The sequence below is a fragment of the Condylura cristata genome, unplaced genomic scaffold (genome assembly GCF_000260355.1).
Source record: "Condylura cristata isolate star-nosed mole 26May11 unplaced genomic scaffold, ConCri1.0 scaffold00021, whole genome shotgun sequence".
NCBI classification, from domain to species: domain Eukaryota; kingdom Metazoa; phylum Chordata; class Mammalia; order Eulipotyphla; family Talpidae; genus Condylura; species Condylura cristata.
Genome location: NW_004567122.1, coordinates 2,040,824 through 2,053,845, shown reverse-complemented (window position 1 = coordinate 2,053,845; position 13,022 = coordinate 2,040,824). Strand labels below are relative to the sequence as shown.

Genomic DNA, 13,022 nt, shown 5'->3' with positions numbered 1-13,022 from the left:
AAAAAATCAATAAAAAGTAAATAAAAGAGCTATAGAAATAAAAAAAATCATATTAGTCTGAAAGCTATCTTTTGGTTATATATTTGTTTTTTATAATCATCAAGGATTCCTATACTTAGCTTTTCAGAGTGTCAGAGAAAGGGATCACAAAGTAAGTGGTACCTTTCCAGTCTCTGGGCATAACTGTAGTGACAGTAAATTTCAAAAAGAAGAGAATATTTTCTGACTTGCATTTTCCTTTACACTTTCCATGTTAGAGATAGGTTTCTCTATTAAGATGTTGGCATGGGAATTGTGTGGGATAAAGTCTTGATGTCACCTCACAACTTGTTTTAAAAATGGTGCGACTGCTTTGCTCTTAATCTATATTCTAGAGTCCATTTTCAATGGACTGTAACATGCTACTCATTAGTGGACATATTTTTACATTATCATTATATAATAATGCCATTACATTATAATCACATCCACTATACAATCATTTTGAAAAGATATCATGATCTAATATATTGGCAGCATTAAATAATATAGCTTTGAAAATGTGTAAGTATACAAAATTCCACACGTACTCCTTTATACCATATATTTTAAAATAAATTTAAAAAATTAAATTCTATAGCTATTAAAGGGCATAAAAGCAAATCTGATTGACTGATTTAAACTGGGAAATACTGAATCACATGAATAGTAATTCGTATAGTCTCAAACAATAGCTTAGAAAAGGTATGTTTCAATTTTATTTGCTCAAATTTTAAAAAAATTATTGCAGTATATATACTAATCAACTTGATAATAACATGAATGTGTTTTTTGACATGCAAGTGTTTTCTAGTTCCAGCTTAGACTCTGTTAGCTAAAGTACATAAAGAAAATAAAAGCAGCCGTTTATTGCCATCTGTTTCAGAACTGGCTAATGGAGACAGGGCTTTAAACAGGGGATTTTAAATTCATGAGCGAGACTTTTGCCCTGAAGTAGTGTGCAGCTGAGGTCCTCTAGTGTCACAGCTGGGCATGGCAACAGCTTTCCGAGTTTTGCAGTGTGCATGTGTTTGTGTGAGAGGGACAGATTGGGCTGGGGAGAGAACATTTGCAGAGAGTCTTACTTTAAAGTTGATTCAGAGCTCAGAAAACCAGGTTTTTATGTCTTACTAATCAATCTCAAGGGAAGTTGTTTTCCTAAAAGGATTTACATCTTTCCTATGTATGTATTAATATAATACTGGCTGTTTTCAAGTTTGGTTTATTTTTTTAGGATATTTTTGAAAACTGTTAATTTCAAATGATTCTTACTTCACACATGCTCTACTTGCCATTTTAACATGGGCTGTTTGATAAAGGGAAGTAGTTTGCAGCTCAGCTTAATAAGCATTCTCTATACATAGTAACCTTTACTGTTTCTTGTTCACAGACTTCATGGAGAATGTCAACTTTCTGCTTTATTTTAGTGTATACCTGACGCCCACAGATGATCGGACACACTTGAGGAAAAAGTAGTTTGAAACAGAAACAAAGGAGAATACAAACTTTAGCCATAACAAATGAAGATACATACATTTTTTATTTCCTGAATTAAAAGGATTCCAATAACTATCCTAAGAGAAACTCAGAACAATACTGTTTCCCAAAACAGAACCTATTGAAAAGAAGTAACTAGAGAACCAAGCAGCAGTCCTAGGAATTAAGCAATAGAATAGAGATAGGACTAAGTTCCTCTCCAAGGAAGCAAAATGGAAAGTTGACATAAAGAACAGATTCTCTTTCATCTGCCCACGAAGAATTTGGACTAAAAGGAGAATGTCCCTTTAGACATGGTCGGCCACATTTGCCTTTGTTGTGTTTCTGTGTTAACATGAGTCTTAAGCATACTGGGGCACACTTGGTACTACTAAGAAATGCAGAATTGCCCACATGTTGAGTTCAAATTTTGTAACTCTAAGGGTAACGTTTAAAAAAAAATTCCTGAAATCTTCCAGAGGAAATAACTTATGTCTACAGCAAAATTAGAGACAGACAGATGTCAGGCTTATGGCTGTTAATAATGAACACCGAGGACAGCGGTGGCAAGCTTTCTCAGTTTAAAGGCAAGAATGAAATACTTGAAAATGAGCTATGCTTTAAAAATGTTGTACTCATGCCACTCTTAGGAAACATGGTTGCATGGGTATTTTATAGCTTAATTAGAAAAATACAAATTATGCATGAGGTACAACAAGTGATGGTCGCTGGGGATAACCTTTGAGAACAGAGTTATAAAGTGATAGTACCCATTAAATCCTGGTGACACATTTTCTCTTGAAGGCCGGGGCTCAGGGCTTAGGCTGACACTTCCTTCTCTGCTTGGTACAGCCTCGCACCACCCCTCCCGTGTCTGCCAGAGGGAAAACTTGAGCTCTTGGAGAGGCAGCAGGCTGACAGGTGTGCTTCCTTGCTACCTCTCACCACTTCTCCTCTAGGTCTCCCCACTGCTTGTACAGGGCTGACCTGCTGAGCCCTCTTGGGATTCCCGGCCTGTGTGAGAACCCCCCTTTCCAGAGAGCTGCACTCCTTCAGACTTAGCACCCCTCCCTTCACCTTCATCACACTGATAGACAGTAGCAACTTCCTAGCCATGGTCTCTCTTCTTTTCCTGCTTTTGATCCTTAGCACTGAATCACTATGTATCTTATTGTATTGGGTGTTTACTTGTTGATTTGCTGGGGACAGAGGGAGGAAAGAAGGAGTAAGGAGAAGAAAGAAAATAAAAAAAAAAAGGAAGGGAAGGAAAAAGAAGTAGTTTGAAATGGAAAGTAAGCCCAGGTCTAGCTACCAAAAAAATATGCTAGAGTTATTTTTCAGAGACTCGGGTAGTGAGCAGGACAGGTGGTTTCCATGATTTAGTTCCACCAGAGCCGAACACACCACCAGAATGAAGCTTCCTGAAATGACAGATGTTCCAAATGCTTTTCGGAAACCATAGACTCTTTTTTTAGATCAACTTTGTCACAGTGGGAAAATCCAAAATATGTACCAATGGATATTTTAGAAAATGCATAAATTCTGTTTTCTATGAATAGAGAAGTATAAGAATATATGTTTTTCACTGAATTTGACCACTAAACTTCATTTCATTCCTTAGTACAGGTCGTAAACCTTCTTTGTGCTTGATCTATAGTCACCTGTGACCATTTGTTTTCTCTGTAGCTGTTCAAAGGTATTGTGCATTGCCTTTGAGGTACTTCAGGGCTTGCAGTACATGAACAAACACGGCATAGTACACCGGGCACTGTCTCCGCACAATATTCTTTTGGACAGAAAGGTAACGTCAAGTAACGTTTAAACATGTGCATGTTATTTCAGGTTGGAAGCTCTGAATTCAAACCCACTCAACTAATCAGAGGGTCTATGGAGCAAGAATGTATATTAAGACAATTCATAGTGAAAAGACTAAGAAAGTGGTGTATATTCAGTTGTTAGGAAAAAAGTCTTTAAAATATTTAAAATTCATGTTTTTCACATGCATTTTCTTTTTACCCCAAGACTGATTTTTTAACTTCTTATTTTTTTCTTTCACTCATTTTGCAGGATACAAATTCTAGCTTCCCAATCTACCTCCACCCCCAAATTTGCTTGAGTCTTAAGAAAGCTTCTATAATTCTTTACATAAAGTAGTCCAGTAGCACAGCTGCATTGTATTTTTCTTTATTCTTCTTCCCTCCTCTTTATTTTATTCCCCATTTATCTTCCTCTCCTTTCTTTACCATGTATTCATGTCAACTTCTTGATTTATTAAATGTTGCTGCTTTGCTTGGGAATCTTATGTGAGATTAATAAGAATCTTGTCAACACTTGAAGAGAATCTTGGGTACAAAGTGGTATATTTTAAGATATAAATTCATTCTGAAAGACTTGTAAAATTTACATTTGCTTTTTACTGAAAACTGTACTTCTCTGATAATTATGATCACTCTGAAAATAGTACCAAAACATTGTTAGGACTCTAGCAGATTCATTGATTTTTATTTTTATTTTTTATAACACTAAGTAAACTTACACTTGCCTGAAAATTACCATAAAATATTCCATGTAAGTATCCAAGACAACGAAAACATTTTTGCTTTTTTTTCTATATCTAAAAGTCTGCAAAATACAAATAAATATTAAAAAGTTGAAAGTGATAGTTATCATTTTGATATATAAATATTATGAGTATCCTTATATACATCTATATCTATATATACAGATATATACCCACACATATACATGAAATGAGTGTAAAGCAGAATTTTAATAGTGGCAAATCACTTTTAATAAAATATTATAAGTTAAAATATAATTTGTTGGTAATATATCTGACCATATCATGTTTTCTTATTTATAAAAGGTATAACATTTTCTCCCAGTAACATTATGTATTACATGGTGATTTTTTTTTTCTTATTGTAGGAACATGTGAAATTATCTAAATTTGGACTTTATCACATGACAGCTCATGGTGATGATGTTGACTTCCCAATTGGGTGAGAACATTTTTTCCCTGTTCTGTGTTAAACTTAGTAATCTTTGATAAGTTGTATATATATTTTGGTCATTATTAGTGATATGCTTTTGACAAAAAATAGCTTTTACTTATTAACATTAATGAACATATAATCCCCTTATTCTTTAAGGAAGAGTACATAATGAGTTTTTCCTAGACCTCTAATGTGTAAGTAAATAAATTACTTTCACTAATTGATAGAAGACTAACAGATTATAGACCTTTTTCATCTTAAAATGCTGATGAATTTATTTCATTGTATTCAAAATTCAATAAATGTAAGGCAATAAGACTGACTATATTCCTATAGAGTGATTATACTTTTCCTCCAAAGATTGAGAAAACTCACTCGTATTTTCTGTTTTTTCAAAGTTCAATTCCCAGTTCCTAAGATATCATTGTATATTAATAGTAAAGGCAAATCATCATATATAATCAGAGATAATGAAGTAAACTGCATGCCTAGCAGTCTGTGTTTAAGTCTGGAGAGGTTTATCTCCAAGAAACAAATGAAATTTTACTTCATCCTGTACATCAATGTATGTTTTGATTGTGTGGTTGTTCTTTTAAATATTTTAATAGTAGTTTTATGTTTGGGAATGTTTAATTTTGACGACATTTTAGGTACATAGAAGTCATAAAATAGTGCAGCAGATTCCTATGTAAGCCTCACTCACTTTCCCCCAATTTCTAGCATCCCATTACATTTGTCCTTTCTTCTTACACACACATATATCAAAATATTTTTCTGAATCATTTGAGTAGTCAGTGCATATAGGGATCTTTTATCCATAAGTACATAAATATGTATTTTGTAATTAAGGAATATTTCCACAAAACAACTAGTAAAACCTAGAAATTAGCATTGATACAGTCTCACTACCTTCTATAGGGACCTTATGGTATATTTTGAATTACTATGTGATTTCTTTTAATGGCATGTATTTGTATTTATCCTATGTGTTCTCTAAGCCATTTTCATATGAGAATTGTGATTTGGAGTCAGAGAATGTATTTCTATAATTGAATATTGCTTAAATACTTAGTTTATTTTTAAAGTCTTATTTACAAATTATGTATTTATCTTTATAAGTTAATTATAACTTTTTTACCTAAATATTTTATTATTTAGGACTTAACTAATAATTTTAAAATAAATTGTTTTATTATTCCTTCATTTTTTAATGTGAAATTATTTACTGAACACCTTCTTTTCTGGTTGTTGTATATACAAAAACAGGTAAGATAGGTTACTGATCTTAAGTGCCTCATTGTTTTTGCATCCTTTGGATACATACAAACACACACACATACACATCTAGGAATGTAATTGCTTGATCTCATGGTGTATATATTTTTAATATTTTTGAGAAAACTCTCTAGTGTTTTGAGGTCACCACAAGAGGAGGAGGAAGGTAGGGAGCAAAGGACAGAGAGGGCCCGGTGAATAGTGGTAGAGGAGTATGGGCCCCTTGGAGGCAGGTGTGTGTGGTAACATACATCTGAAGAGATGTGTATCTGTACCCCAAAGTAATGTACAATGTTGGAAATTGATCATACCTCAATAAGACAGTAATACAATTTGTTAAAAATGATTGTTCCGGGCACTCCCTGCTGGCACAGCGGGTTAAAGCACAGCACTGAGAAGCTAAAGCCACTTCTGCATGAGTTCGATCCCCGCCTGCCCGGGAGGTGACCACAGGGCGCGGCAGACCTCTCCTGACCCGCCCGCTGCTCCCCTCAGCAGTGTATTTCATCAGTCTGCTTGTTCTGCTCCCCACCAGTCTCTGGTGAAGCCTCTCACCGCCCCTGTATCTCTGACCTGTACCCCAGCTCTGTGTGCATAAATAAATAAATTAAAAAAAAAATCATTGTTCCATGGGAACATTTTCTGTTTAATATCCTCGTTATTAAGGTGTGTAAGTTCACAACCTTTCAGTTTTATACATACAAAACTGTACTTATTCACAACACAGAAAAATTATAGGCTATTTTTGCAATTTATTGTTTTTGTGTTTGTAAAAAAACAAACACAAAAACAATAAATTGCAAAAATAGCCTATACTTATTTGTTTCAAAGAATCCTTTTGAATATAAACATAAATTCCTAGTAAAGGCCTAATATATTTGTCATATGTGATAATTGACTCTTGAAGTAACTTTTAATCAACTATAGTCAAGGTGTTGCTGCTGTTGCTCCATTTTGTCTACATTGACTTATAGGAAAGAGAACTCCAAAACAACAGAAACAAAAATTTTATTTTCTACCTTTCCCTTAAAGGTGCTTTTGGTTTCGGTGATGAATAAAAGAAAGGAAGTGATTTTTCTTAAAGCATTTCAAGCTTTTTGAAGAACTACTTTTGAATTTAAAATGCCTGGTTAGATTGGCCTTGTGTTACCATTTGGTCTGGCTTACTTTGAAGTCTTAGACCCAAAGGGTCTTACCAGCGACTTTCAAAGAGCAAAATGTAAAACATCAGCCAGGAAAAATAAAGCGATCAAACAGCTAAAGCATGAAAGAAAATATTTACCCCAGGAGAAGCTTGCAGTTGATTCAGAAGACAAATATCAAGGAACAACAAAGTAAAATGTTAACATCTGTTTCAAAATATCATAAAGAGTTAGAAATTGGACATTCACTTTAGTTGGCCAGTAGCTTAATACCTTGTAAAAACATCAAACAGATGATGAAAGCCACTTATTTTTACCTCACTAGTTTGGGTAATTTTCTCTGAGTATTAAAATACTATGGTAAAGAAGAGACATTTGTTGACTTGTTGAAAGGAGATAATTTCCATGAAAAAAAAAAATCCTAGATCTTTTGCTTTTTTATTATTAATTCAATCAGTCCTAGGTTAGGAAGGAAATCTGAGTTTGTGGAGCAAGAGCCTCCTCCTTACTTCAAGAGATCACCAGTCAGCTATGTTGTGACAATTCACCTATAAGATTGCTTAACTTTTCACCTCCCACAATATCATCTTTGAGTTTGATGTGCTGGAAGTCAGGATTAAGGGCACTTTGCCTTCTTCATAAATAAAAATGTAATTCAAATGTATATATCAGAGAACGAGTTGAGCATATTAAAAGATGACATTAACACCATTATCCTCACTGTATTAAAATAAGTAGTTATCTAAGGTCTGAAGTTAGCCATTTGAATTGAAGTTCTATGCCCTGGCCTCACTTACATGTTTTATGTGTCAGTAACAAGCATTGGTGGTCATAGTGTGAGGAGATGGCCACAGGAAACACAGGGAGGGCGATGAGATACCTGAGTGCCTACCTCATGTACCACTAGCTGTCACACCTGCTTCGTTGGTTCCATTGGTGGCTCTCACAGTGCTAATCTAATGTCACTTCAAGCAGTGAAGAATCCCTCTCTGTGTGCTCATGAGTACCTGCTGGTGAGGAAAGTGCTGCCTCTACAGTGAGGGGAGGCAGAAGCCCCCCATTTTCATTCTCTAAGCAGTGGGATTCAAATTTAGTAATTGGCACCATGCCTGTTACTTACATACTGACTGCATTTATTTTTTTAATATTTATTTTTAAAATTAATTTACTTTCTGCTTTTAATTTGTTGTCTATAAGGGGTACTAGCTGGCATTATCAACAGAAAAGTAACATTGGTAGTTGCTGATAATTTACAGAAGTAAATAAGATACCCAGATGCCCTTGGGGACTTTCAAAAGCTATTTCAGAGAAAAGGTAAATTATTGTACATTAAGTATTATAAGCATAAAAACATAAAACATAACAATATGTACTATTACATTTAGTGAGTGCATATTGTAGTTGATAAAAAAACAGCAATAGAGTGTCCATAAAATGAATTTATCACAAGATTAAAGTTAGGAGTTTGGCTCAACACAAAGAACATACACTTAGTCATTTTTTCTCTTTGATTTTTCATTACTAAAATAGTTTATATTTATGAGTTTAGAAGAAAGAAGATATTAAATGTATTTCAGTGGGATAGATTTGCGTGTGTGCATATATAATATGATTTTCTTACTAATTGGCATAAAAGAAAGCTATGTTTAAAAAAAAAAGACAGGAAAGCCAAAAAAAGGACCTAGTGCTACAGAGAGACATGATGGTTTTAAAACTGTTTGAGAAATGTCTATTTGCTCTTGATTCCGACATAAGGGCCTATATTAGGATGGCTAGTTTAGAATCCTCCCTAGCAAGAGTTCTTCATTTAATCACACTGGATATTTACCTAGCTCTTGTCATTCTCATAATAAAAATGGACTACTCCTTAATTCCCTCCTTGAATTTCATAGTAATTATTAGTAATTATTCATTGTAAAAAAAATGTCTCAATGTCTCGTTGTAGGTATCCTTCGTACTTGGCACCTGAAGTAATTGCGCAAGGGATTTTCAAAACCACTGATCATGTGGCAAGTGGAAAACCATTGCCTTCTGGACCCAAGTCAGATGTATGGTCTCTTGGAATCATTTTATTTGAGCTTTGTGTGGTACGTGTAAAGAAATATTAAGCTAATGAAAAGAAACTGTGTTTCTGGGATAATTTTTTTGGATAGAAAACTAGTAATATAGTTTTGCTTTGCATATCTATTCTATAGATGTGAGAAAAAGACTTAATTCTCAATTGAGCTTTTAAAATATTTCATTTGATAATACCTTTGCAAATTATATAAGCATCTCTAGAAATGTTTTTATTAAGTGTAAAAATATACTATACTAAAATGTTCAACTTTAAACAGTTTCAGAAATGTTTCTATTACAATGGCTGACTGACTGACGTGTCGTGCTTTCCCCAACCCCTGTGGTATTCTTTCCTCCTTAAGTGTCTTCTCTTCCCGCCGTTCTGTTAGTTCCTGTGGGACTCACTTAGTAGACTGCCTTTTTATGAGGCTTCCCCACATGCCCTCTATATTTATTAGGGTGAAGACTAAGTTGCTATTACAAAGGATTAAAGATCCAGTAGCTTAAAGAACAGAGATGTTTCTCTCCCTCAAACTGTCCAGAGGGCATGTGCATCCGCCCCAGTGTACCCTGCCACGCAGGAGTCTGGGCTGTATTCTCAGCAGCTGATCTCCACAGTTGTTTCTCTCTCACCTCTCTTAGCCACCAGGAAGGGAGAGCAGTAATTCAGGTAATCATCTTTAGGAAAAGGAACTAAAAGCTGCAGCTAGCAAATCTGCTACAAATCTGCTGATTGCTGCAAGTGTGACTGGGAAATGCAGCCTTTAATTCAGCACCTAAATGCTGAGGAAGAATGTGAAATTGGAGGAAGGGATAAAAGTCAGTCACGTCCGAGATGAAATTAATTTTGGAGAGACAACTGACAGTCTCAGGCCTACCTCCAAGCACCTGGCAGAACTAGGTCTCCATGTTTTCTCTTCTTCTCTATAGTATTTGTCATATTTGCCTGCTCCACTTGGACTGTGAGGTCTTTTGAGGCATGTATTTTTATTATTCAGCTGTTATTTTTCTTTTTGCGAGGACTTTTGAAAGCTTTGACTCACTAGTGTTTATCATACCTAAGAAATAATATTTTCTTCATGTTGCATATTTTATTTTTATTGTATTTATATATATATTTTAACATCATTTTTCATTTTTGTACAATGTGTGCTTTTTCATCTTGTTTGTAGTCCCCATGAAACTCCCACCACCAATTCACCTGCGAACCATCACCATAGTTCCTTGTGCTCTTCCCACCCCTGTTTTGATCCTACTCCACTCTTCCCCCTGTAGAATGTCTCTGGTTTATAGTTCTTTGTTCATTTTGATATTTATTATAATTTTTCTCCTAATCCCTTATTTAGATCCTCTACATTCCTCCTCAGAGTGAAACCATCCAGTATTTTTCTTTCTGGCTTTTTTCAGTAAGCATGATCCCTTCCAACTCCATCCATGTTGCTCCGAATGGCATGCATTTATCTTTTTTCGATTTCTGAGTAATATTCCAGAGTGTATATATACCACACCGTCTTGATCCAGTCACCTGTTTTGGGGCATTTGGGTTATTGCCATAGCTTTCCTATTGTAAATAGTGCTGCAAGAAACATAGGATGCAGGTGTCTTTTTGAATTAATTTTTTTTTGCATATTGCAGAAGGAACTCAGTAGCAGAAGTAGTAAAGCATAATAGTACAAAGGCAAGCTTCAGTAATCAGAGAACTGGGTTTAAATTCTGTTGCTGCAGAGTATAGCTGTATGGCTTAGTATCATTTAACTGACTTCAAGACTTGATCTCCGCTTCTGTAAAGAATAACAGTATCTAAATTGTAAAGTCAGCAGACATTTAAATGTAATAATATTTTTGAAGTACTTAGTTACTTTACAGTTCTTTCTAGCAAAGGTTCAAACCTATATTTCCAGAATACTAATGATAATGCTGTACAGTATTGAAAAGAGGACTGGCAACTTAATTTCAGTGACTTTCCCCTGTAGTTCAAATTTCCTAAGTCTTTAAGAAATTTTTTTTCCTTTTGATTAAAAAAAAACAACTGCGGGCCCTCCCTGGTGGAGCAGCAGGCTAAAGCACAGCACAAGGAAGCTTAAGCCGCTTCTGCATGAGTTCCATCCCCGCCTGCCCCATCCCCGCATCCCCACATGGCTAGGCAGACCTCTCCTGACCCACCCGCTGCTCCCCTCAGCAGTGTACTTTGTCGATCTGCCTGTTCTGGCCCCCCCTCTGTCTCTGGTCTTTCACCGCCCTTGAATCTCTGGTCTGTACCCCAGTTCTGTATGAATAAATAAATAAATCTTTTTTAAAAAAATCTATCTTTTCAATTATTAATAAGACATGAATAGGCAATATGTATAATATGTATGAACTACTTCTATATGAAAAAACACTAAGCATTTTTAGACATTATATAATTCTCACTGCATGTATAGTTAATATTCTAAATATAAAGATGAGAAAGGTGAGCCTTGAGAGTAGTTAAGTTAACTTGTCCAAGTTATACAGCTAGTGGTAGAAGGTCCTGCTTGGTATACAGTAGTCACTCAACATGGGATAGGTCTTTGATTCCATTCCATGAAGCCTCCTGAAGCCAACTAATAATGAAACAATCAATATGATATGTTTCTTAAATAAAAGAATTTTCTAGGTCCTTTAAGAGTGCAAAACATAGAGGAGGAAGCAGGATGTCATAGAATGTTCTGGGTGGATAAGCAGACAACATAATGGTTACATGTAAATCAAAACTACGTAGTAAGAGTCTTTCCCAGCAGGTATCTTATCTCATAGTCAAATGTGACTTCTATGGCCTAGGATGCTTCTGGGTATTGTGATATCTGTGGGTCTTGAAAGTTAGGAGGTAGAATATAATAACCTGTAGGTACATGGAATATTTACATGTGAAACATTATTTCAACATATAAAAAATATTATGTCACTGGATTTTTTTTAATATAGCTAACTTTAATATTCTATAAAACCTCTGAAGAGAAATAGAGGTCTCCAGAAAATCATTTTCATTTCTGAGAAAAACAAGTTGTAAATATTAATAATTTCTTTTCTCATTTAGGGAAGAAAACTTTTTCAGAGCTTGGATATCTCTGAGAGATTAAAATTTGTGCTTACATTAGGTAAGTGTCACATGATTTATAATCTTTTCAACTATAAATATGATCTTTAATGACTGTTAATGCTTATATATATTGAGGCTGTATCTTTCTAAAATAGTGAATACTAAAAAAAAATTTCAAAGCCTCTGAAATACTTTCTTCAGTTTCCTAGTGATCACTGATAAGCATTATCAGGATAGCTTACATGATGGTGAAAAACTAGAGTAGTGATTTCCTGATTCCCTAAGGACATATGACATGGACAGATGCATTCTTTGCTTCCTGAGATAGCCAAGTAAACTGTGAATTCACAATATGAGAATATGAGATTGCTTGGCTCTTTATCAGTATACCTTCAGACAAGACATCCAAGAGAAATACCAAGCTTTCTATTTCATAAATCTTATATAAAAAGAATATTTTTCTGGAAAACAAGTCCTAATATTTTACATCTATGTCTACTCCAAGCATTTTTTATTTTATTTTTTAAAAAATCATGTTTTCTGTTTTTGAGCAGAGTAAATTAAGCATATGTAGTTTAAAAAAGAATGGAGAGAAAAGCAGTGCTATAGATCACATTATGGGAAAGAGTGACACATTAGGGTACAAGTTTATGAATCAAACTGCTAAATTGCACTGATAAATAAATATAAAATAATGACTGCAAGTAAGTTGTATAAAATTCTACTGTATTTGCCACATTTAATTTCAGAGTTTGATAATATAGCTCTAAGAAGTCTTAAATATATCTAAATGAATACATACTAAATGTATGTTTTAAATACTCAGAGAAATGTGTGTACATTTGGCACACTGTAAATAAATTAGTCCTAGAATCAAGAAAATAATAAAGCACTGTTAAAGAGTAATAAGAATATATATGAGATAATGTTTACCTCCTTGAATCACTGTTTTATCTTATATAAGGTGCTATCAATTTCTGTGACTCAGTTGATATT

General features: G+C 34.4%; 1 protein-coding gene across 3 annotated transcripts in view; it reads left to right on the top strand.

Moving 5' to 3' along the window:
* Window positions 1-13,022, top strand: part of TBCK (TBC1 domain containing kinase) — a 129,251-nt gene that overhangs the window by 34,347 nt on the left and 81,882 nt on the right. For all 3 annotated transcript variants that reach the window (XR_001145668.1, XM_004686599.2, XM_012727935.1), the window contains exons 4-7: window positions 3,181-3,295; window positions 4,423-4,496; window positions 8,853-8,994; window positions 12,024-12,084. Coding sequence is in view for 2 of the 3 variants with exons in the window: in XM_004686599.2 (XP_004686656.1) it covers window positions 3,181-3,295; window positions 4,423-4,496; window positions 8,853-8,994; window positions 12,024-12,084 (392 nt within the window). In the remaining variant the exon portion in view is untranslated. The remainder of the gene's footprint in view (window positions 1-3,180; window positions 3,296-4,422; window positions 4,497-8,852; window positions 8,995-12,023; window positions 12,085-13,022) is intronic.